Source organism: Nelumbo lutea, chromosome 5 (assembly GCF_056320005.1).
Source record: "Nelumbo lutea isolate HS-2025 chromosome 5, American lotus-T2T, whole genome shotgun sequence".
Lineage (NCBI taxonomy): Eukaryota > Viridiplantae > Streptophyta > Magnoliopsida > Proteales > Nelumbonaceae > Nelumbo > Nelumbo lutea.
Window position 1 is genome coordinate 36,642,722 of NC_142688.1, and position 22,386 is coordinate 36,665,107.

The window sequence follows — 22,386 nt, forward strand, 5'->3', positions numbered from 1 at the left end:
GTTCCATCTAGCAAGAAGCTCGCGAGTGGGTCGATCCAGCTACCCCGCCGAGAATACTAAGCCGAGGTAAGTCCTCTATGTACATGGCTCTCATGTTGTTGTGGCTTGTGCTGGCTAACCGGGACAGAGCGTCAGCCTCAGTGTTCTCTGACCTCGGGATTTTCCTGATGAAGTGTTACTGGAAGTTGAGCAGGGCCCCTTTTACTTTCGCCAAGTATGCGATCATGGAGAGCTCGCGTGCTTTGTACTCGCCCGTAACTTGGTTGACCACGAACTGGGAATCGCTGCAGATGACCAAGTGCTTTGCTCTTACCTTTTGCGCTAGGTTCAGTCCGGCTATCAGTGCTTCGTATTCTGCTTCGTTGTTAGATGCCGCGAACTCAAAGCGTAGTGCGTATTCCAATTTTGTGCCGCCCGGGCCGCATAAGACTATTCCAGTGCCGCTGCCTTACTGGTTCGAGGAACCATCTACGTGAAGGATCCAGGGCTCCTCATCCCAGTTCGCGTTTCGCCTGACTAGGAGAGATACCACACTGGCTGATACTTCATAGGGTTCAGACTCTATTGGCTTGGGAGCTCCGGGTTCGCCCGAACTGGGGACCTCGGGTTCAACCTGTTGAGGAGCTTCGAGGCTGAAAGTGCACTCGGCGATAAAATCTGCCAAAGCTTGGGCGTTAATTGCGGTCCGCGGTTTATACTGAAGATCGTACTCGCTGAGTTCGATGGCCCACTTTGTCAGCCTACCGGAGACCTTGGGCTTCAGCAAGACTTGTCTTAGGGGTTTGTCGGTTAAGACGACGACGGTGTGAGCTTGGAAGTACAGGCAGAGTTTCCGAGCTAATACCACCAGTGCGTAGGCTATTTTTTCTATCTGCGAGTACCTCGTCTCTGCTCCCTGTAGAATTTTACTAACGTAATAGACGGGCCGTTGGACCCGATCTACTTCCTTTACTAGTACCGAACTGACCACCTCATCACTCGCCGAGAGGTACAGTTCTAAGACCTCACCCTCCTCAGGTCTGGCTAAGGTTAGCACTGTGGTGAGGTAGGTCTTTAGCTCGTCGAACGCGAGCCGGCAATCTCGGGTCCATTCGAACCCTTTGCCTTTGATTGCCTTAAAGAAAGGCAGGCAGTGGTCTGTGGATTTGGACATGAAGCACCCACTATCACGTAGATGGTTCCCCGGACTATTGCTCGGCTAGGGACATCCTTCTCGTGCTCCCCTTGCCGACCCGCTTTATTACTATTGTCATAATGTACAAAATTTTACCCGCGACGGATAAGTCCCTCTATCTCGTCGCGGAGATTATTACATTGCTCGGTGCTATGACCGTGATCTTTATGAAAACTACAATATAAATTTTTGTTCCTCTCATTGGGGTTGCTCTTCAGCCGAGGTGGCCACTTTATGTAGGGGGCGTCCTTGATCGTCATCAGGATCTCGGTCCTCCTTGTGTTCAATCGCGTGTAATCCGTCCGAACTGCTAAGGGAGCTCAGGACGGCTGGCTAAGCTTCGCCTCTCGGTTCTGGCTTCTTCCGTCGCCGGGGTTGGAGGGCTCGCCTTCTCTTTTTCTTTTTTCAACCCCGCCTTCAGCTCTCTGGTTGATCTCTTCCTCTGTTCTCATAAACTTGTTCACGAGCTTGAGGAAGTTGGCTACGGTTGCGGGCTGGCAGGCCACCATGTGCCATTTGAATTCTTTGTGTGTCACCCCTCTTTTGGCCGCGGCGAGCTGTACTGTGGGGTCTAACCGAGGGATCTGCAAGCATGCTTCATTGAACTGCTTGATGTAGCTCCGGATGGGTTCTCCCTCTCTTTGGATTACCCCGAAGATACTTTCCTCGGTTCTGGGGCACCTCTTGCTGGTAACAAAGTGCGCGGTGAAGATCTGCACGAATTGGGCCCAGTTCTTATTGACCCGGAAGCAAGGTTCCGGTACCAGGTACGGACCACCCCTCTGAAGGTGGTGGTGAAGGCCACGCACATGCATGACTCGTTGGCCCTAGCGAGGTGCATTTGCAACTGGAACGCGTCGACGTGGTCGTTGGGGTCAAAGGACCCATCATACTTGTCCAGATATGGTAGTTTGAAATCTCTAGGCAAGGGGATTGCCAGAAGTTTTGCTGAAAGGGAGGAAGGAACTGAGAGAATGGGGATGGTTTTTACCTCGCCCGAGCTCGTTTCTTCCTTGCCTCTAAGCTCGGGTAGCACACGGGTAGCAGTTCGGCAACTTCGCTGGCGCCTTCTTTGAGTGGGCTTGGTGCTGGCACTACTGGCCTCCGTGTTGCCGAGCTCGATGGGCCCGGAATGCTGGCCTGCTGCTAAGGCGCTGAAGTGGTTTTCCGTGAGTGGGAATTCGGGCTTGGAGCGCCGGGGTGACTTCGTGGGCGAGGTTCCTGACCCACCGCGAGCTGCGAGGCGGGGGTGATCTTTCTTTGCTTTCGGCCCGGGAATGAGGCCTGACTATTAGGGGGGTTCTGTGGTCGGGAAGCCTCTCCTTGGTGAGGTCATCAACCTTGAGGGGAGGCCCTGACCGGCTTTGAAACAGGGTATCGGAGGGGGAGCAATGGCTAGTTCAAGGGTAGCTGAGGGAACTATTGTTGATAATGGTGTTGGGAGAGGTGGTGCAACACCTGGTGTTGCTGGAGTTGGTGCTGCTGGAATTGCCACATTTGGGCCTGCATTGCCCGCATGCATTGCATTAGATCATCTAGCTGGTTTTGGCGGGCTGCCAGTGGGACAGCAGTTGGTTCCGCGAAGTTCGTTTCAATGGGGAGTGGAAGAGGAATGTTCAACGAAGGAGTGTTCAGAGGTGCCACCACCTGTGGCACATTCAAACTTGGGATCCCATCCACTGAAAGGGGGATGGTGAACTGCCCAATGCACACCACTGGAACATGGAGTTGCTCTCCGGTAGTAGTCGTTTCTGTTCCACGTCCGGCACTGTTGGAGGAGGCCATTTTGGAAGCATTCCCACAGACGACGCTAATTGATGGAGCATGATCCGGCCGGTCTTAGCTGTCAACGGCTTTGCCTCTGAGCTGGAGCGACGGGGAGCCTAAAACGGGAAAAATGAGGGAACTCCGGGGGAACCCGGTGAGATAACTCTGAAGCTCAAGTTAGCAATCTCTCAAAGGCAAAGTATAGACCAGATGACGCAAAGTTCACATACCTTGTTGTTGGGGGTAGGGGGCCTTTTATAATCACTTCGCGCACTCGCTCCAAAGCCCTTGTCAGGTCGGGTATGATGACCCTTGCATTTGTCAGTTCGGGTGTCGTCCTTTCTGCTGGGGCAGAACCGTCACTGCCTTTTGTCGGAACAGTCACTCTAACTGGAGATGGCAGTTCAGGAGGCGGTGGTAGGTGGCCGTTTGGAGTGCGACCATCAAGCGTCAGATCCCAAGTCGATCAGGTGCGCCGCCCTAGGGTACGAACTTCCTCGGTTTCAGGCATAGTACGGTTTGTTTGGTTTTGGTGCCCTGAAGGCGATGTGGTGGAGTGGTGAGCGAGGCGAAGTCTTGAGTTCGGAGGTATGTCCTGTATTGCTATAGGGCAGGTCAGTTCGGCGAGGCGTATCCCGAACTGTTATAAAGCAGGCCAGTTCGGCAAGGTGTATCCTGAACTGTTATAAAGCAGGCCAGTTCGACGAGGTGTATCCTGAACTATTATAAAGCAAGCTAGTTCGGCGAGGTGTATCCCGAACTGTTATAAAGTAGGCTAGTTCGGCGAGGTGTACCCGAACTGTTATAAAGCAGGCCAGTTCGGTGAGGTGTACCCGAACTGTTACAAGGCATGCCAGTTCGGCAAAGTAAGTCTTGAACTGTTACATGTAGGCTAGTTCGAATTACTGTCTGGTTTGGGGCCAAGGGTGGGTTCGGGCCCCTAGTAGGGAGTTCGGACTGGTGGTTTCTCCCCTTGGTGCTCGCGCCTTAGGCGTACTTTTGTGCCGAGCTGTCACCTTTGCCACGTGTTGCGTAACTATGAGGTCTGATCAAATCTTCCTTCATCAGTAACCACCTTAATTTTAATTAACCATTATCAAAAAAATAATAAAAACTCTCCACCGCATTCTCAATCCACGCTCATACAAGCCAAGAGAAAACAAACCTAAAACTAGAACAATGATCTGATCCTTGCATTAGGCAAACCAATTCGGTCCTGAATTACCAAGAACATATTTTTAATGTTTTTGTATTAAGAATCAATTTGCTTTCAAAAAAGTTGGTTTTCTTTTGTTTCTGAAACTCACAACAAAATAATTCACAATCGAGTGACAATTTGGTTCCCAAACTTTAAAATACGATAATTTAGTACCAAAACTTTCAAAATGTGATAATCCAGTACCTTCCGTTAATCTATTCGTTAATCAGCCATTAAGTGACATTTGAAAAATCAAAAATGCCCTAAGAATGCCATCTACTTCTTTTTATCAACCATCCAAACATTGACAATAAAATAAATAATCCCAAATTCTAGATTCTTCTAAATAGTCACAAACGTTTTTGAATAGAAAAAAGGTAAGATTTGGGACTATTCAGTTTTTTATCAATGTTTGGATGGTTGATAAAGATAATTAGATGACTTTTAAAAGGTATTTTTGTCACTTAACAGAGTTTATTAACGGACTAATTAAGACAAATACTAAATTGTCACATTTTAAAAACTTCGATACTGAATTATCACATTTTAAAAGTTTAAGTATTGGATAACGGTATTTTAAAGTTTGATGACAAAATTATCACTCGAAATAATTATTGAACATTTTCCCAACATTATAAAATAACAACTGTCGATAAACGTACATTTTTCATTAATTGGTTCTCTAGAATTATTGAAGAGGTAGGTCGTAGGCAATTTATATAAAGTTGTTAATAGTTTAAGTTTTGGCAAAGATCATATTATATTACTCTCAAAAATCATCACCACGCGTCTTATATTTGGAAGGTGGTCTTTGCTTTAATTCTTTGACCTCCTAAATTAATTAAGAGGTCACATGTTCTAAAACGCAATCAGAAACCTAACTCCAATAAAGTGACATGCACTGAAGATTGCCTTCTAGAAACCAAATACTTAATTACCTACTAGCAAAGTGGTCACGCCTTTAAGCCTCTTCCTAATCCATACTTAGTCTATATCACTAATCACTAATCACATTGATCGAAAAGACAAATAGTTATGAACCCTATTCGTCGATTGATTCACCTCAATTTGTATAGCCGCCGTACACAGTTAATCAAGAATTCAGGGTTCACTGGCCTACAATTGAGATCTCATTTACAAGTGACTCAGCCATTTGGGTCTTTGTTTGGGCCTAAAAGTCAAAAAGGCCCACAATTACCCTAGGTTTGGTACCAATCCAACTGTTCTCATTTCTTACTCTGCAGTTGATGGGAGACTTTGGTTGGACTGAATCAAATGTCAAAAATAAGTGATGGATGGGATCACGGGATAGCTGTCAGCAGTTCGGAAAAAATGCACTGAGGTTTGAATATTTTATAATCATTTCTAGGACACCAAGGAGGGGACAGTCTGAGTGTGTGGAGGCAACCAGCTTCAACAAACCTACACCCTGACTATTTATAACCAGTTGCAGTTTCATGAGATTTCTCACTCTGCATTTGAGTACATTTGTGAATCAACCAATCCTGCTTGAGTAAACATGGTGAACGTAAAGTTGGTAGCTGTTGTATTTTTTGTTTTACTTAGTGTTGGACTCTCCTCCTCTGCTAGGTCTCTGATTTCCGGTGAGGGAGGGGGAGGAGGGGGAGGGAGTGGTGATGGTGGAGGATCGGGTGGTGGCGCTGGATATGGTTCGGGTTCTGGGTATGGGAGCGGCGATGGTTATGGTGGGGCATTAGGTGGTGGATATGGAAGAGGTGGGGGTGGGGGTGGGGGTGGGGGTGGTGGAGACGGAGGGGGAGATGGTTCAGGTTACGGTTATGGGAGCGGCAGTGGTTCTGGGGGTGGGGGTGGGGGTGGTGGGGGCGGAGGCGGAGGTGGAGGTGGAGGTGGAGGAGGAGGAGGTTCGGGGACTGGCAGTGGTTATGGTGCAGGAAGTGGGAGCGGCTCAGGGTATGGTAATGGAGGAACCATAGGTGGAAGCTCTTATGGAAGAGGTGGAGGTGGTGGAGGTGGTGGAGGTGGATCCGGCAATGGTTTCGGCTATGGTTTTGGTAGCGGTGGTGGGTCAGGGTATGGTGATGGAGGTTCCAGCGGTGGAGGAGGCGGAGGAGGAGGCGGTGGTGGTGGCGGCGGTGGTGGTTCTGGCAGTGGCTCTGGCTATGGGTCGGGCTATGGCTCTGGATATGGTGGCGGAGGGGGTCGAAGCCCGTAAAACGGTGGTGTAATTCCATTTCATACCCACCGGCCACAGCAACAAGGCTACGTCCCACTAATATTATCTCTGGTAGGAACAAACTCCTAAAGTTCTAAAGTGTTTCTGATTCTCAGAAATGCTTCTCAGTCTGTCTGTGTCACTGCAGTAGCCAGTAGTCACTACTTCCCTTTGTATGAGTCTGCGTGGACTTAATAAAACCACCGTCATCCAAAACATGAACGTAAAATGTACGCGCGTGTGAACGTAGACTGTAATTGTAACGTCAATAAAACAAATCGAACATTGTTCGATCACTGAATAATGGTCTCTCATATCTCAAGGTCGATCTGAATGAGTGAGTTGGCTCAATTCTGCACGTTAAAAAAAAAAAAAAAAACTAATTTCAGTCTCTTCCTCAACCCACATAGGGGGTGTTTGATACAATGATGTTTGTGTTGCTTTTTGGATTAATTAACACATATTTGTAAATATGTATTACGACATCGTGTATGTGAGTGTAATTTCGATCAATTAGAAAAATGTATGAATGTGAGAAACACTTTTAAAACATTTCAAATAAAAAAAAATATTTCACTCTCAAATTTGTATTGATCAACCCAAACTGCAACAGCAATGTAAAGTTATACCAAACACCTCCTTAACTAACATGTTTGGCAGTCCCAACCTCATCAAAATTTTACTACCCAAAAACCATATTGATGTCCGGATCAAGAGTTCAATGCTTCAACCATTCATTTCATTCAAACGAAAATTATAGAAAAGAAAAATTAAAATTGATTATGAATTATCTTATAAAACTAACTTGTACCGAAATAAGCTCAGAAGGATGAATTCTAGAGCATATAACACGTTGAAACATGTGTAAATAGAGTGAGTTTGGCCATGTCAAATTCTACGAATTAGATACCAAAATACTACTTCGGGTGCCAATTTATAGTTTGGGAGGTCGATCAGCTTGTTTGGTCTGGTTTGAGCCTGACAACATTATAACGAATACAATGTAGGGCTGAATGAATAGTATCGGATCGTTTTGTTCTTGATACAATGATCCCAATTCATCAATTTGCTTATATGCATATCTAATTATAATAAAGTCGGTTTGAATTTTGTATGTTTATTAAAAGTGTTGGGGTCATTGCTTGTTATGATGGTAAATAAAATATTCGGATGACAAGTGTGAAAAAGTTGGTTTTAATTTGTATGAGAGAGTTTACTTTGAAAAAAAAAATGCTTTTTACAAAAAGAGAAAAAAGTTAAACGTTAGGTCGATATACAGTTAATCCCTCCCTCCCAAGACCCTAAGTAGTAGTTAATTTTATTGATAACATTTAATTATTCATGAAGTGCAATATCATATTCATATCTAGTTCAATTTATTAACTATTCCGGTCATGGCTGAGTTGGATTTAAGAGACACGTGGCCGTTTAGTCATCACCCGATCAATCCAGCTACGTTGGTATGGTACGGCCAGCTCTGTGGCATGCATCGATTCCACGGCCCCGATCGTGCTACGTTATTACTATATCCCTCCATCTTATCCTCTCAGCCACGTCAACTACGTGTTATGCGGATAAGCACAACTACAGATAGAAGGAGAAAGGAGGACAACTTCGTTGGAGAATAGGGCTCTATCCCAAAGACCTTGGCAGTTAATCTCATCCCGGAAATCCCAGAAGTCCAATCTAACCAAGATATGGACCTTCAGCTATAAAGAGGTATTCTCCGCTCAAGGTAAGGGATTCTAACTTTTGACACCCATATTGTTACTTTGCTCGGACCAGCACCCTTATTGCTCGGCCCAACCATCCACCACCTCCTACTGACTTGAGCATCGGAGTGCTTACCCAGGGATAACTCCTCGGGCCTCTGACATCCTTTCTTGATCACATGTCTTGAAGCGTGGCTCCACCCTATTGGCAAGGACTATCTGACTACAACCTCGGTTCATGCATTACGTCAAATTGATAATTTTTAGTTTAAGCTATGTTTGTTTTGAAGGAAAAGATCAAGAGGGAAGGGAACGGTAGGGAAATCCATACAAGATTTGTAAAGGTTTCCCTACCTTTCCTTTCCTTTTCCTACTTTTTCCTTCAAACCAAACAAAGTCTTAGTTCATATGCAATAATCAAATCTGATTATTAATTTGAGTAAAATGAAGATTGACCGAAAGGGTAAGATTTGATTCAGATCCAAATGTTAACAAATCAAATTTGTATCTAGGTATATCCAAGTTTTGAATCCATTGGCAACCCTAATGTAAGGTTATAAATGATTATTGGTAGGATGTTTGGGTTGGATGATTCACATTCTCATTAAAATTTATATGTAAAAATGCCAAACAAACCTAGAATTTCATGTAGGAGTGTGATAATAGGAACACCAGTTTGATATTTACATGGTGGAAAATGTTTTCAACCCAATGTTGATCTGGTTAATTGAACTGTTGATCCGTTCAACTCGATTAGTCGAAGGTTGGTCACTCAATGTATGTGCAAACTTTTGGAGGCCATAACTTTGCATTCTAGTGTCTGATTGGTATGATCTTTCTTTTTATCTTGGATAACTTTTTTGAGATCTATGTGTCCCAAAATGCCAACTTGCCCTACTACTTTCATTAAAAAAACCCTTTTTTTGAGCCTCAAATTGCAATTTTTAACATTTTTTACAAATAAAAAAATTAAAAGCTCAATCAAAAGTATAAATTAAATATAAAATAATATTTATATATACATATATTATATCTCAAAAATAATTATACATTTTTAATGATAAAATACATGCTTATACACACACATATATGATGATGTGGCACGGTCTAACCCATTCAACCCGGATGATTGAACCAGTGACCTGTGATCCGAAGGCAAAAGTGGGTCAGCCTCCATATAGGTTTTTAAAACATTGTGATGAAGGTTTTGCTGCAATGTCCCCTCAAACATGGTGCCACAAATCGAAACCCTAAGATGATAGTCTTGGGTTTCGCTTAGCCAACAGTAGTTAGATCCTTTCCATATAATTTTTAGGAAGAATAACCAATCAGCCCATATCAGAATTTTATAGCCCCAAAGTACAGGGGGAATGCATCCTAACCATGAATTGATGCCAAATTCAAGGGCAGGATGTGGTTTATAGAGGGGGAGAGAGGCTCGTAGTAGGGAGAGGCTGGAATTCAGAATTTTGCATCATGTGTATCCGTACTTCTCCGTAATTTTTATGGTGGTAGGAAATGGACAGCTGTGTGTTCACCAAGATAGGGCTAAGCTGGTGGATGTTGTACCTAACGCAGCAATCTGATGACCCTCCAATTAGCTCTTTTTTTGGCATACATTGGATCCATGATAAATTAACAAAAACATAAAGCATAAACCCACCTACTTAGCGATCCATTTGATATATATATATATATATATTCCTCTTCAAGTAGGCATAGCCAATAGAGCTTGGATGCTTCTTGTTCATCATCGGTAAGTCCTTTATCTCCACATTGGTTTTAAGGGTCCGTTAGGTATACGAGAAAAGGGGTCTGGAATCTGAGAATGGTCCATTCCAATTCCAACAGTTTGGTTGGATAGAATTGGAATATGATCCCCATTCATGATGGAATAGCATTCCCCAATATTTGAGAGAATTATCATTCCCTCCCCTCCCTTGGGAATGAAACCCCATTCCAGCCATTCTTGTTTTGATTCCGATCTGTTTGGACCAATTACACAAGGAGAATAGATCATTCGGATTCAATTTCCAATTCTGACTAGGAACTAAAGGGATGCTAATTGTTTCTTATTTGAGTTCAGATCGGCACCCTGCACGTGCCCCACATGCATATCTCAGCTTGCATTTTGAACATCTCCCATACTTGCCATGGAGAGATGTTCCTAATACATGGTTTGATTGTGTTGTGGGGTGAGTATGAGTCACACTCTGTGGGGCGCCCTTGTGAATTCGCCAAATTCAACCAGAATGACATAAAAAATTTGTGTACAGCCCAAGATGTACGTTTATCATTGACTCACGTACATCTATACTATAAAGAAAGGTTGTCCACGTTACATGGCCCCTCCTTTCCCCAAACCCCCCTTTTCTGCATTCTCTCTCTCTCTCTCTCTCTCTCTCTCTCTCTCTCTCTCTCTCTCTCTCTCTCTCCTTATTAGCCCTCTCATTAGGCCACATAAGCAAGTCTTTCCTTGCTCCTATTAATCCCCACTTCCTAATTACCTAAGATCTTCCTAAAAATCTCTCTCTCTCTCTCCCCAACCACGTCTCCCACTCTCTATATCCACATAATTTCTCTAGTTAATTTGCTCAATATATGCTTTACCTTAAAATGTCTCCTCTAAGTAATGTCTAATTCATATTTATCCTCACACCCACTTTGCTTATTTATTCTCTCCTTAATTAGCTAAATACATGTTTTACCCTAAAATCTTCCTCTTTCTCTAGAGGGATGTGAAATGTTTCTCTTTTTTTTTCTTTCTCTCCTTAATTAGATAAATATATGTTTTACCTAAAATCCTCCTCTTTCTCTATAGGGATGTGCAAAGTTTCCTCTCTTTTTTAATTTTAAATTGTAATTATTATTATTATTTAGAAAATATCATTTTTTGGTAAATTAAAACAAATTATAATTGTTTAATGAAATTAATTTTTAATAATTAGTAAAAAAATAATATTAATATTAATTCTCAATAATTTTTTATGATTTACTAATTCTCCATAGTGGAAAATTCAGTAATTTATTTTTGAAAAATTCTGAAAATTATTATCTTTAATTTCATAAATTATCTCATTAATAAATTATTATATTTAATTTCTGAAAATTTAATTAACTTATTTCAGTTAAAAAATATTTAAAGTTTTCAGTAATTAAATTCTGAAAGTTTTAGATAATTAATTCATATAATTTCTGAAAATTCAAAAAATAATTCTTTCAGTAAAAAATAAGGAAAATCATTACATACTCAGATAATTATTTCATATAATTTTTCAATAGTTTCATTTATGTATTTTCCAAAAAAAATATTTATTACAATTTCAGATCATTAGTTATTACTTTTTATTTTAAAAATTACATTTTCAGAAAAATATTTATTAATTTTATTTGGAGAATAATAATGGAAATGTTATGACATTTATGTATTTTTGGAATATTATTGAAAATTTGTACAATTTCCATTGTAAATTATTTAAAATTAGTTTTTTGTTTAGTAATTAACAGAAAATTATTACCAGAAATTTATTTTTTGTACAATAATTAATTATTAATAAATTTCTGTAATAATTATTAAGAAATTATTATCATTAGTTCCTGAAAATTTAAGTAATTGATTTCAGTTAAAAATATTGAAATTTATTACAATTTCATGTAATTTTTTAATTTTTCATTTATGTATTTTCTTAAAAAATATTTATTACAATATCGGATAATTATTTATCACAGTTTCATATAATTTCTTAAATTTTCACTTATGTATTTCCTGAAAATATTTATTACAATTTTAGATAATCATTCATTACTTTTTTATTGATAATAATTATTAATAAATTATTGTCTTTCATCTTTGAAAATTTCAGTAATTGATTTCAGTTAAAAATATTGAAAATTATTACAGTTTTTGGTAATTACCAAAAAAAATGGTTTATGTATTTTCTGAAAATATTCATTTAATTTCATTAAATTATAAAATGGAAGATATATTACTGTAGATTTTAGAAAATTTGCAACATTTATGTATATATTTGCCATGGTTACCCCTCTCTCTTCAATGTATACCCTTGAAACAAATTTTCCATGTCTCTAACACTTAATATATGCTTTTCATTCTTTTTTGTAACAAATTGGACATTAGGTTGTTCTGTGCATCTCAGGGGTAGAGGTGTCAATTGGACTGGATTTGGTCCAATCCAGTCTAGTCCAATGTGAGCCTATTATAAATGGATCAGGCCCGATCCAATCCAATGAATATTTTAGATCAATTTGGATCCGTCCAATTCAATGTCTGTGACTGTCCAATCTGTTCAATTTCGTTTTGATTTAGACTGGTTTCAACCCAAACCCAGTTCCCGCTGGTACTAATATATACCAAAGCACATTCAAGCAATATTGACACCAAAGTGGAACATGGACCAACCAACCACCAACAGTAGAAAATAGTAGATCACGTTAGGAAATCTTTCTCTTCAATATATTAAAAACTATATATTTGTGAACCCACTAATTAATATTCGATGGTACAGGCTTCATTACACCACTACCAACTCTTCTTTTTTTCTTCACCGAACACAAAGTCTCTTCTACCCCACTGCTTTGATCGGCTTATTCTCTATGCCTAGTGCTGCCCTGTATTTAGAAATGAAAAACAAAAGAAAAAAAAAAGAAAAAAGAAAAGAAGGAAATAATAAGAATTTATAGCTTGGCTCCTGAAATAAAATAATTCACCAAAAAGTCATTCAAAAGCTCTACCTCAACTGCTTAAACTAATTAATGATCAAAATGGTTAAGTGAGCAGGACTCTTTTCCTTAAGAATATATAGCAGCAAACTAAGTAATAAGATCTACATAACTCAGTCCCACCATAACAGATTCTGGCCGGGGTATCACTACACTAACAACACCGAAGGCCAGTCAAGAAGAATGACATTCTGGGGTTAATTACATTGGTTTCAGCTGTAGGCTTTGGTTTTCCCAAAAGGGTTGTTAGTTGTCTAAATCATTAATCACATATTCACATTGATGGTAAAGCGCAGTTGTATAAATTAGACTCCTAAACACAATGAAGTACGTTGATGATGTGACTCAATTGATTCTCCTCAATTTGCATATTCGTACTCAGTAAATCAAGAGTTCATGGTTGCTGCTGGTGGAGCTGGTCCACAACTAAGGTCATTTACGGGTGATTGGGCCATTTGGACTTTGCTTTGGGGCTAAAAGTCAAAAAGTAGAGGACTGGATATACCAATAAATTAGGCCAAAATTCCTCTAGTCCAACTGTTCTTAGTTCTGACTCTGCAGTTGATGGGAGACTTTGCTTGGAAACGAAAGTCAGAAAGAAGTGACAGGTAGGATATGTATGAACGTGTCAACCATGCACTTCAACCCCTGCCCTGCTGCCTATAAGTATTTGATTTTTGCATGAGAATTCTCATACTGCATTGAGTTCATTCGTAAATCAATTAGTGATGTTTCTTTGATCAACTGAGCGCCAAAGCTGCTTAGGGAAACATGGTAAACACGAAGTTGGTAGTTGTTGTATTGATAGTTTTGCTTAGTGTTGGGCTCTCCTTCGCTGCTAGGTCTCTGATCTCTCGTGATGAAAGAGAAGGAAGAGATGGTGATGGTGGAGACTCGGGGACGAACTACAGATATGGCCCCGATTACTGTTCGGGCTATGGGTATGGGAGCGGTTCTGGTTATGGTGGGGCAGTAGGAGGAGGATATGGAAGTGGTGGGGGTGGTGGTGGTGGTGGTGGAGGTGGTGGCGGCTCGGGCGATGGAAGTGGTTCTGGTTACGGTTATGGGAGTGGCAGTGGTTCTGGTAACGGTTACGGAGCATTTTTAGGTGGAGGTGGTGGAGGTGGAGGCGGAGGTGGAGGTGGCGGATGGGCGGGGAGTGGTAGTGGTTATGGTTCAGGAAGCGGAAGTGGGTCAGGGTATGGTTATGGAGGAGCCATAGGAGGAGGGGGAGGCGGAGGTGGAGGGGGAGGGGGAGGGGGAGGAGGAGGTGGAGCCGGCAACGGTTTTGGCTATGGTTTTGGTAGTGGTGGTGGCTCAGGGTATGGTTCTGGAGATTTCAATGATGGAGGTTTTGCTGGTGGTGTTGGAGGTGGAGGAGAAGGAGGTGGTGGTGGTAAAGGTAGCGGTGATTCTGGCAGTGGCTCTGGCTATGGCTACGGATCTGGATATGGTGATGGAGGTGGTTGAAGACCGTAGAGCACTGGTGCTCCATACCACAACTAACAGCCCTGATTAAGCTTTCTTTCATTATCGATCAAACGCTTCTGATCAGTCCATGTCACTACTTACTACGTACCCAGCTGTAGTCCTTAGTCATTATATCTTGGCTTCTTTTTTGTGGATGTGTCTGCATGGTTGGAGTGAATAAAACTACTATCAATGAGCCTAAAATGTATGTGCATGGAGGATTATAATTGTAACTTGGTCAATAAAACAAATACAAACTCATTTTATCAGTAAAAATAGGAATTCTAGCTGGAATCTGAATGGATGAGAAGAGCTAGAATTGAATTGAGGTTATCTTATATTTATAAATACTGTTTTTACCACCTTTCTCAAGCCAGCACTAGTAGGGTCATGCTCATCGATCAGCCCACTGTAACTGTGTTCTATGTCCTCAACGGCTGAACGTCCCTCTGCTCGATTGTTTAGTTCTCTCCGTTTTACTTTTGCGTCAAAATTCTCACTTTAATTAATTAGTATTTAATAAGAAGAGAACAAGTAAAAACGATAACGAAATCACAAGTACAATCTCTACGGAACGGAATGCAGAAGCACAGCAGAAAGTGAGTCAACTTGCTCGTACATTCACTGTCATTCACAGTACAAATTAATCAGTATGTGAGAATAGTGTGGAAATCACTGTGCAGGGGGATTGGAAACAAATCAGAATTAGGGTGCCTTGAAAAGATAGCATTAATTAACATCTAATAGCAGAATGACAGCAGCAAAGACAGCCATGATATCCATCGTTGTTGGCATACAACGAGGAAGAAAGATTTCCCTACGTACTAAAAGGGACCCGATCCGGTAAGTAAGCACAACATATAAACCACATTCACATTCAGTCAGCATTTTATTAATATTCTGTCTTTAATTTTTTCAAGGGTAGGTTTGGGGTTATTTCAAAAAAATTAAAAGCGTTCATTTGACGTGATTACTTGATACCGTAGTTGAAACACAAAGTTGTACTTTGGAAAAAATTTCATCAGCGATACCAGTCATGGTGTTGAGACTTTGCTTCCGAAAGCAGGAAATACCTCCTGTGAAGTGTTTATGACTGTTGTAACTCAAAATCTCCACCCCAACAGAAAACTGATGACCTTTGAACTCAAAACGCCTCTTTGGTGTTTGATGCACAGGCGTATATATATACCTAGCATCAAAAGATTCAAAACTCAAATAAAAAGTAAAAAATAAAAGATAAAACTAAGGATCAAAATATTGCAACGGGTGTATCAATCGATACGTATTGTATTCTATACACCTCTATACTTTATGTTTCGGGGGTCCCACCTATTTTGGGGATAGACGGTTAAACCGATCCCCTGAACCAGTTTGAAAGAAAAAAATATTAAAGAAAGATATGATGAGTTCGAATGAGATATGCACACAACAAATATCTAGGCTCATTTGCCATGGCACACGTTTTATAACAACAAATATGTAGGCTCCAAGCAATGGTATTGAAACCCATTATGAGATATTAGATAAGGTCTAATATCAGATGGAATAACAATAATGGAAAGCCAATCTACTATCATAGGCAGGCTGGGCTACTTCATTTAAATCAGTGGCTTAGACAATCCCCATTTACATGATAGGTGCACCAAATACCAATAACAATCACCCAAAAGATAGAGCAAATGCAAAAGATCTTCTCGTGGTAGCATCAACATCTTGACATCATCAATATTCAAAACCAAAAGGGGAAGGCAGGCTGGGCTTTAGACATTGTTAGGAGATGAATATGGCTCCTTTTGGTAAGAACCTAGGGCAAAAAGAATATCTTTGAGGCAAAATCACAGTCATATCACTTTTGGTGGTGGAAACAAATTCTTGGAGTACAGAAGGAATTGGGACAAGATTTATGCTGAAAAAGTGAAGGATGGACACATTGATAAAAAGCTTTGGGTACCCACAGTTTATAGTAGCAATAGGCCCAATACCATGGTGGAAAAGAAAGAGTGCAGTCTTTTCAAAGACCCCAATGGGTCAAGTAGTGAACAATTATTAAGGACACACTTTGAGGAGAATAGCATGGTTCACGTTCTGCATATAATTCTAATTCAAAAGGAAGCACAGGATCACTTACTAAGGGGATAAAACAATTCAAGGAAAAACTCACCAAAGTCAACCTCATCTGTATTTACTGGGGCAAAATAATTAGAAGAAACTAAAGCACTTTGAGTGGAGACACAATTGAGGCTGATTTCGGATTGCATTCATAAGTCATAACACTCTTTTGCCACAAGCCAATTACATGGAAGAGTGGATACGCCAAAGCCAATTACATGGAAGGTAAACCAAAATCTCCGGATTCTTGCACCAGTTATGATCATAATTCATAATTGAAGGCATGACTTTCAAAACCGGACCAGACCATATGGTCGGACTGGAAAAATCAGGAATGGGTCACCTGATTGGTTCCGTTTATCCTAAAACCATTTTTTGGCCAAAAACTATTGATTTGATCAGCTAACTGCTGATTTAGGCGGTCAAACAGTTGACCCTGATAACGATTTTTGGCCTTTTTATTTTTTATTTTTCTATCTAAGCGGGTTGTCCATTCGAACTGGACCGTCAAACCGTTCGACCCAAGAACCGAACCTCAAAATAGTTCCCTGTCCAGTCCAATTTTAAAAACCTTGATTGAAGGTTCCAATTAGCCTTCTGGTCAAGTCTTTGGCTGGTTGTAGTTGAGACCTGGGACTTGGGATCGAGTCCACCCGAGTTGGCAGGGCCACTAGGGTGGTCTAGGTGTTTGGAAGAAGATTAAGGCCCTGTTGTGTATCCCATTACCCAAAAAAATTTAAATCATTATTAGGCTTAATTGGATTGCATGCAACAAAAAGAAAGATGGGATAAGGCACTGCATTAGGATCTCTTAAAAGTCAAACAAATCTATGAATACTCTGTATGCATCCACAATTACAATTAGCTACACATTTGGAATATCTCTCCATGAATTTAAGATATATGTACAGGAAATATTCATAATACAAATTATCCAAAAGTTACAAACTTTATATTTTTTGGGGGATAAATTTCTTAAGCTACTCTTATGATTTAGTTAATTGACTAAGTATACCCCAAAAAATTGATCATAATTAGGCTTAATTGGATTGCATGCAACAAAAAGGAAGATGGGATAAGGCACTACATTAGGATCTCTTAAAAGTCAAACAAATCTATGAATACTCTGTATGCATCCACAATTAGCTACACATTTGGAATATCTTTCCATGAATTTAAGATATATGTACAGGAAATATTCATAATGCAAATTATCCAAAAGTTAAAAACCTTATATTTTTGGGGGGCAAATTTCTTAAGCTACCCTTATGGTTTAGCTAATTGACTAAGTATACCCCTATTGTTTGATTATTGTATAACACTACCCCTACTGTTTCTGACAATTGACTACATGGCACTCCTTCAATATTCTTTCAAAATCCGTACACACGTGACACTATGTGACATTTATTTTTTTTTTTAAACCTAACATTACCCTCATACCCTTCCTCTCGGCCAGCAGGTCCAGCACCCCCTTCCTCCTCCGACCTCTCTCTAACATCTTTCATTCTCTTTTTTCCTTTTCTCCTTCTTCTCCTTCTAAAACAAGACACCATCCTCCGACCACTCTTCCCATCTATCTATTTGTGTAGGATAGAAGAACAACAGCTCTCATGGCATCCATAGCGGATGGAGTCATCGGAGAGATCGTCAACAACGGAGAAGAAATTGTGAAGACCATGTTCGAGTTGGAAAAATCCTCTCTCGCTAAGATATTCTCTCAGCCCTCTTTCCTTTTCTTCATTTTTGTAAACCCTAGATGAGATCACTTCTCTTCTCCATGATCTTAACCCCGGATCTTTAAAACCCTAAATCTCTTCCTCATCGTTCATTTTACTCTTCTCTCACCATTTCTCTCTCTCTCTCTAAGAGAAAAAAGTTGAGAGTAGTAGAGGGAGAGGTCCTTGATTGAACTGGTTTGATTGGGGAGAGATGTGTTAGATTAGGGTTTAGGTAGGGGAAAGGGGGCTCTACACTTCAAAACCCTCCCCAAGACTTGATCTTTACGCCAACAAAGAAGGGGAGCAACTGCAAGAAAATCCAAGACTTTTGAGAATTCTGTTAATGGGGGAAATGATAAAGCAGAGGCAGAAGTAGCAAGCAGAACTCTAATTTGTAGAAAGTAGAAAGCAGCAAGCATTGCCACCAACAACAACGGCAATAGCAAAAAGCCAAGGCATAAGTAGGAAAAAAATCTCCTTTTTTTCCCTTTTTACGACTCAAGTCTTGCTCATTATTTGCTCTCTAAGAAATCTCTGATACCGAGCTCTAATTCTACGCCAAGGAGGTTCTTTAAGAAGATTTTTCCACCACCATCTCCCTCCAAGCATATCCGGGTAGTGTTGGCTCTTCTTCAAGAGCCTCCCCTCCTTAGACCTCTCCATTTTTGTTTTTGCAACCTTCGATCCTCTTGAGCAGAATTTGAAAGGGTTAGAGAACAAAGTGTGTTGGCAGAGAAAGAGAGAGAGAATTGTTTTCAGAGCGATTTAATGGAAGGTTAAAATTGAGATTTCATCCCTTCCATCAATATTTAACAGCAATGGTAATGGTAGGGGTAGCATTAGACAATAGCCAAACAACAAGGGTATACTTAGTCAACTAACTAAACCATAAGGGTAGTTTAAGAAATTTGCCCCTTTTTTACTTCGATTGGTAGAGTTCGCATCTACTACCCACAAGATCCCAGTGCGGATGTAGCCTGTAGTGTCTTGTGAGTGCATGTGGATAGTAATTTTGTGAGTAGCTAATCCAAGCTCTGATTGGTAAGAGATCGGATATGCTCCCAACAAAAATTTGTCCCAACATTATATGTGTTCACACTTCACACATCTTAGACATGATGGGTCTCCATCTTTTGGTGAGTCTCAATCTTATAGTGAGATATGAGGACACAAATTATGTTGGGAGCAGATCCGAATTCCATATGTAGTGTTTACATAAATCTGAATCCAATGCAAACACAAGCGTGTAAACTTTGGTTAAGTGACCAACCACAAGTGAATACGCCATATTCCATCCAAATGGACCTGTAACACATTTGAACCACACTTATAAATTACAAAAGTGTATTCAATCAATGAATATTGGTCATACAACCAAATCTGTAGACTTGTATTCATAGCAGATCCAATACGTTATTAATATTACCTAGTGTTGATCCCAGTTTTCTTTGAAATCATTTTAGTTTATGCGCCTGATTGTCTGAATGAGTGTTTCCTCATCTCCACCAATGAGATAGTCCCAGGTCCCACATCAAAGGTGCTCTACCTCACATCAAGAAGAAAACACAACCCTGAGTTCCTTCAAAACTCAAAGTCTAACCTTGTTGTATTGTTCTAACTTTGATTTGGGATCATCTTATTCGTTGGATGGTAGGAAAAAATATTCATACATATTCTTTATATTAGTACTTGTGTACATGCTTTGCACGTGACAAATTTTATAATGATGATAGTATATTCCAAATTTTTTCTACAATTTTTTTATATTTTATGTCTATAAAATTATTCTTATTTGTCACACTTATTATAGTTCATTAATATAGAAATATGCCTGGATTTTTTTACATAAATTATATATTTTTTGTATACTTTTATGTTTTTATCTTTTTAAAATAAAGCTTTATTATCTATTATAACTTCACAAGTTGATACATTTGACCTAAAATGATGTACGGATCTACCATCAAATAGGAAAACAATCTCACTTTTTCATTAATTTTGGATTTTGTATTTTATTTATATCATCAATAAAAAGTTAAAAACATTTATTGTTTATCGTATCTAAGTTTTAATATGATTAATATGAAATATTAGAGATGTGACCAAATGTTTTTCTATAGAGTTTCTATTTTTTATATTTTTTGTATTTGTATTGTTTAATTATGAAGTCAATGATTGACACATATCATCCAAAAGGTTGAATTGTTAACTTGTCACCAAGAAAATAATTTCATTTTTAGGTTGGTTTTAAATTTTATATTTTATTTCCAACACCAATAAAACAATTATTATTTATCACACTTGTTTTTTTAATATGATTAATATAAAATATTAGATAGGTGTCTAAATGTTATTTACAAAATTTTGCATCATTACATAATGTTTTTGTGCTTTTTATATTTTCCCATTTTTATTTAATTATGATATTAAAAGTTGGCATATTTAATTAAAAATGTTGAATTTTGACTCACCACCACAAAAATAATTTTTACCTTTGGATTGCTTTCCAACATGAATAAAAATAATTATTATTTGTCATACTTATTTTTGTTTCAATATGAATAATATATACATACATATATATACATACACACACGTGTGTGTGTCCAATTTTTCTACATTTGTTATTTGTCTATATTTTAAAAGTTTTTATTTAATTATGACATCATGGATTAGCCTACTTTACTTAGATGGTTGAATTGCTTACTCACCACCATGATGGAAAAATAGTTCCATTTTTTGTGTAAATTTAAAAAAACATGTTTTATATTGTTAAAAGCATTGGATGTAGATCTAATTGATAAAATTTATATTTTTATTTTGTGAAAACAATATCTTAAATATAGGATTCAATAAAGGAATGGGAGTTAATAATACAATTTAATGAGAGGTAATTGAATGAGAAGAAATTTAGTGTAGTTCAAATTATATTTTGTACCCTCACAATTAGAGAGAAATTAAATTAAAAAATAAGGGCATTCTAGTAAAAAGTTTCACACCATTATTAATACTTTTAATAATAGTATAAAAACATTAAATGAATATGTAAAATAACATTTTTTTTACTTATATATATATATATATATATATTGACTGTGATCAAATGATTGGAACCGACTCTGCTTCAAATCTTAAGATGAAGAGGTAAATGGCGTTGGTTTTCAGTGATCAGGGTGTTGTTGGATTTGGATTTTTGGGCTCTATATACCTAAGATGCCAGATCTGATGATCCCGATCTGGGGTTTAGGATCAAAATGATCCCGACCGGATGACCGGAATCAGCTTCGGCTCAAGTCTTAAGACAAAGGGATAAACAATGTCAGATTTTGATTTTTTGGACACTACGTAGCTATGGTTTTAAATTTATCATTTGATGTGAAATGAAATTCAAGATCAAAATAACTCTTACCGAACAATTGAAATCGGTTAAGGCTTTGTGACTTAAGATGAAGGGATAATTGGTGTTGGATTATGGTGATCTTGGTGGCATTGGATTTGTATTTTTGGGCTTCATGTACCTATGGTCTTAGATTTATGATTTGACATGAAATGAGGTTCAAGTTCAAAATGACTCCAATCGGATGATTGGAATCGATTTTGGCTTCGAGTCTTAGGATGAAGGGGTAAACAGTATCGGATTCGGGTGATCTTGGTGTCATTGGATTTGGATTTTTTGGATCTATGTACCTATGGTTTTTATTTCTGATTTGATGTGAAATGAGGTTTAGAATAAAAATGACTCTAATTAAACAATCAGAATCGACTCTGGTTTCAGGTCATAAGATGGAGGTAAATGGTGTTGGATTTCAGTGATCTGGGTGTCGTTGGTTTGGGATTTTTAGGCTCTATGTACCTATAGTGTCAGATTTTTTATTTAACATGAATTGAGGTTCAATATCAAAATGATGTTGATTGGATGATCAAAATCAATTTCAACTTCGGGTCGTAGGATGAAGGGGTAAACAGTGTCAGATTATGGTGATCTTTGTGTCGTTGGATTTGGATTTATGGGATCTATGTACCTTTGGTTTTAGATTTTTAATTTGACATGAAATGAGGTTTAGGATCAAAATGACTCTAATCAAACGATCAAAATCAGTTCCAACTTCGGGTCTTAGGATCAAATGGTAAATAGTGTTGGATTCGAGTGATCGTGGTGTCTTGTGATTTGTATTTTTTGGCTCTACGTACTTATGGTCTTGGATTTATGAGGCTCTAACTTTTGTAAAATTCTAAGAATGTCCCTAAGTCAGTTGAGAGGTTAGATAAAGCATGCTTGAAACTCGAAGTGTTCCTAGAAG

General features: G+C 39.1%; 1 protein-coding gene across 1 annotated transcript; it reads left to right on the forward strand.

Moving 5' to 3' along the window:
- The first annotated feature begins 5,528 nt into the window (after nt 1–5,528).
- LOC148851737 (uncharacterized) lies at nt 5,529–14,525 on the forward strand. The gene is made up of 3 exons (XM_088945703.1): nt 5,529–6,329; nt 6,450–6,465; nt 13,551–14,525. The coding sequence occupies exons 1-3, from the start codon at nt 5,659–5,661 to the stop codon at nt 14,253–14,255; spliced, it is 1,392 nt and encodes a 463-aa protein (XP_088801829.1). The 5' UTR covers nt 5,529–5,658; the 3' UTR covers nt 14,256–14,525.
- The last annotated feature ends 7,861 nt before the right edge of the window (nt 14,526–22,386 follow it).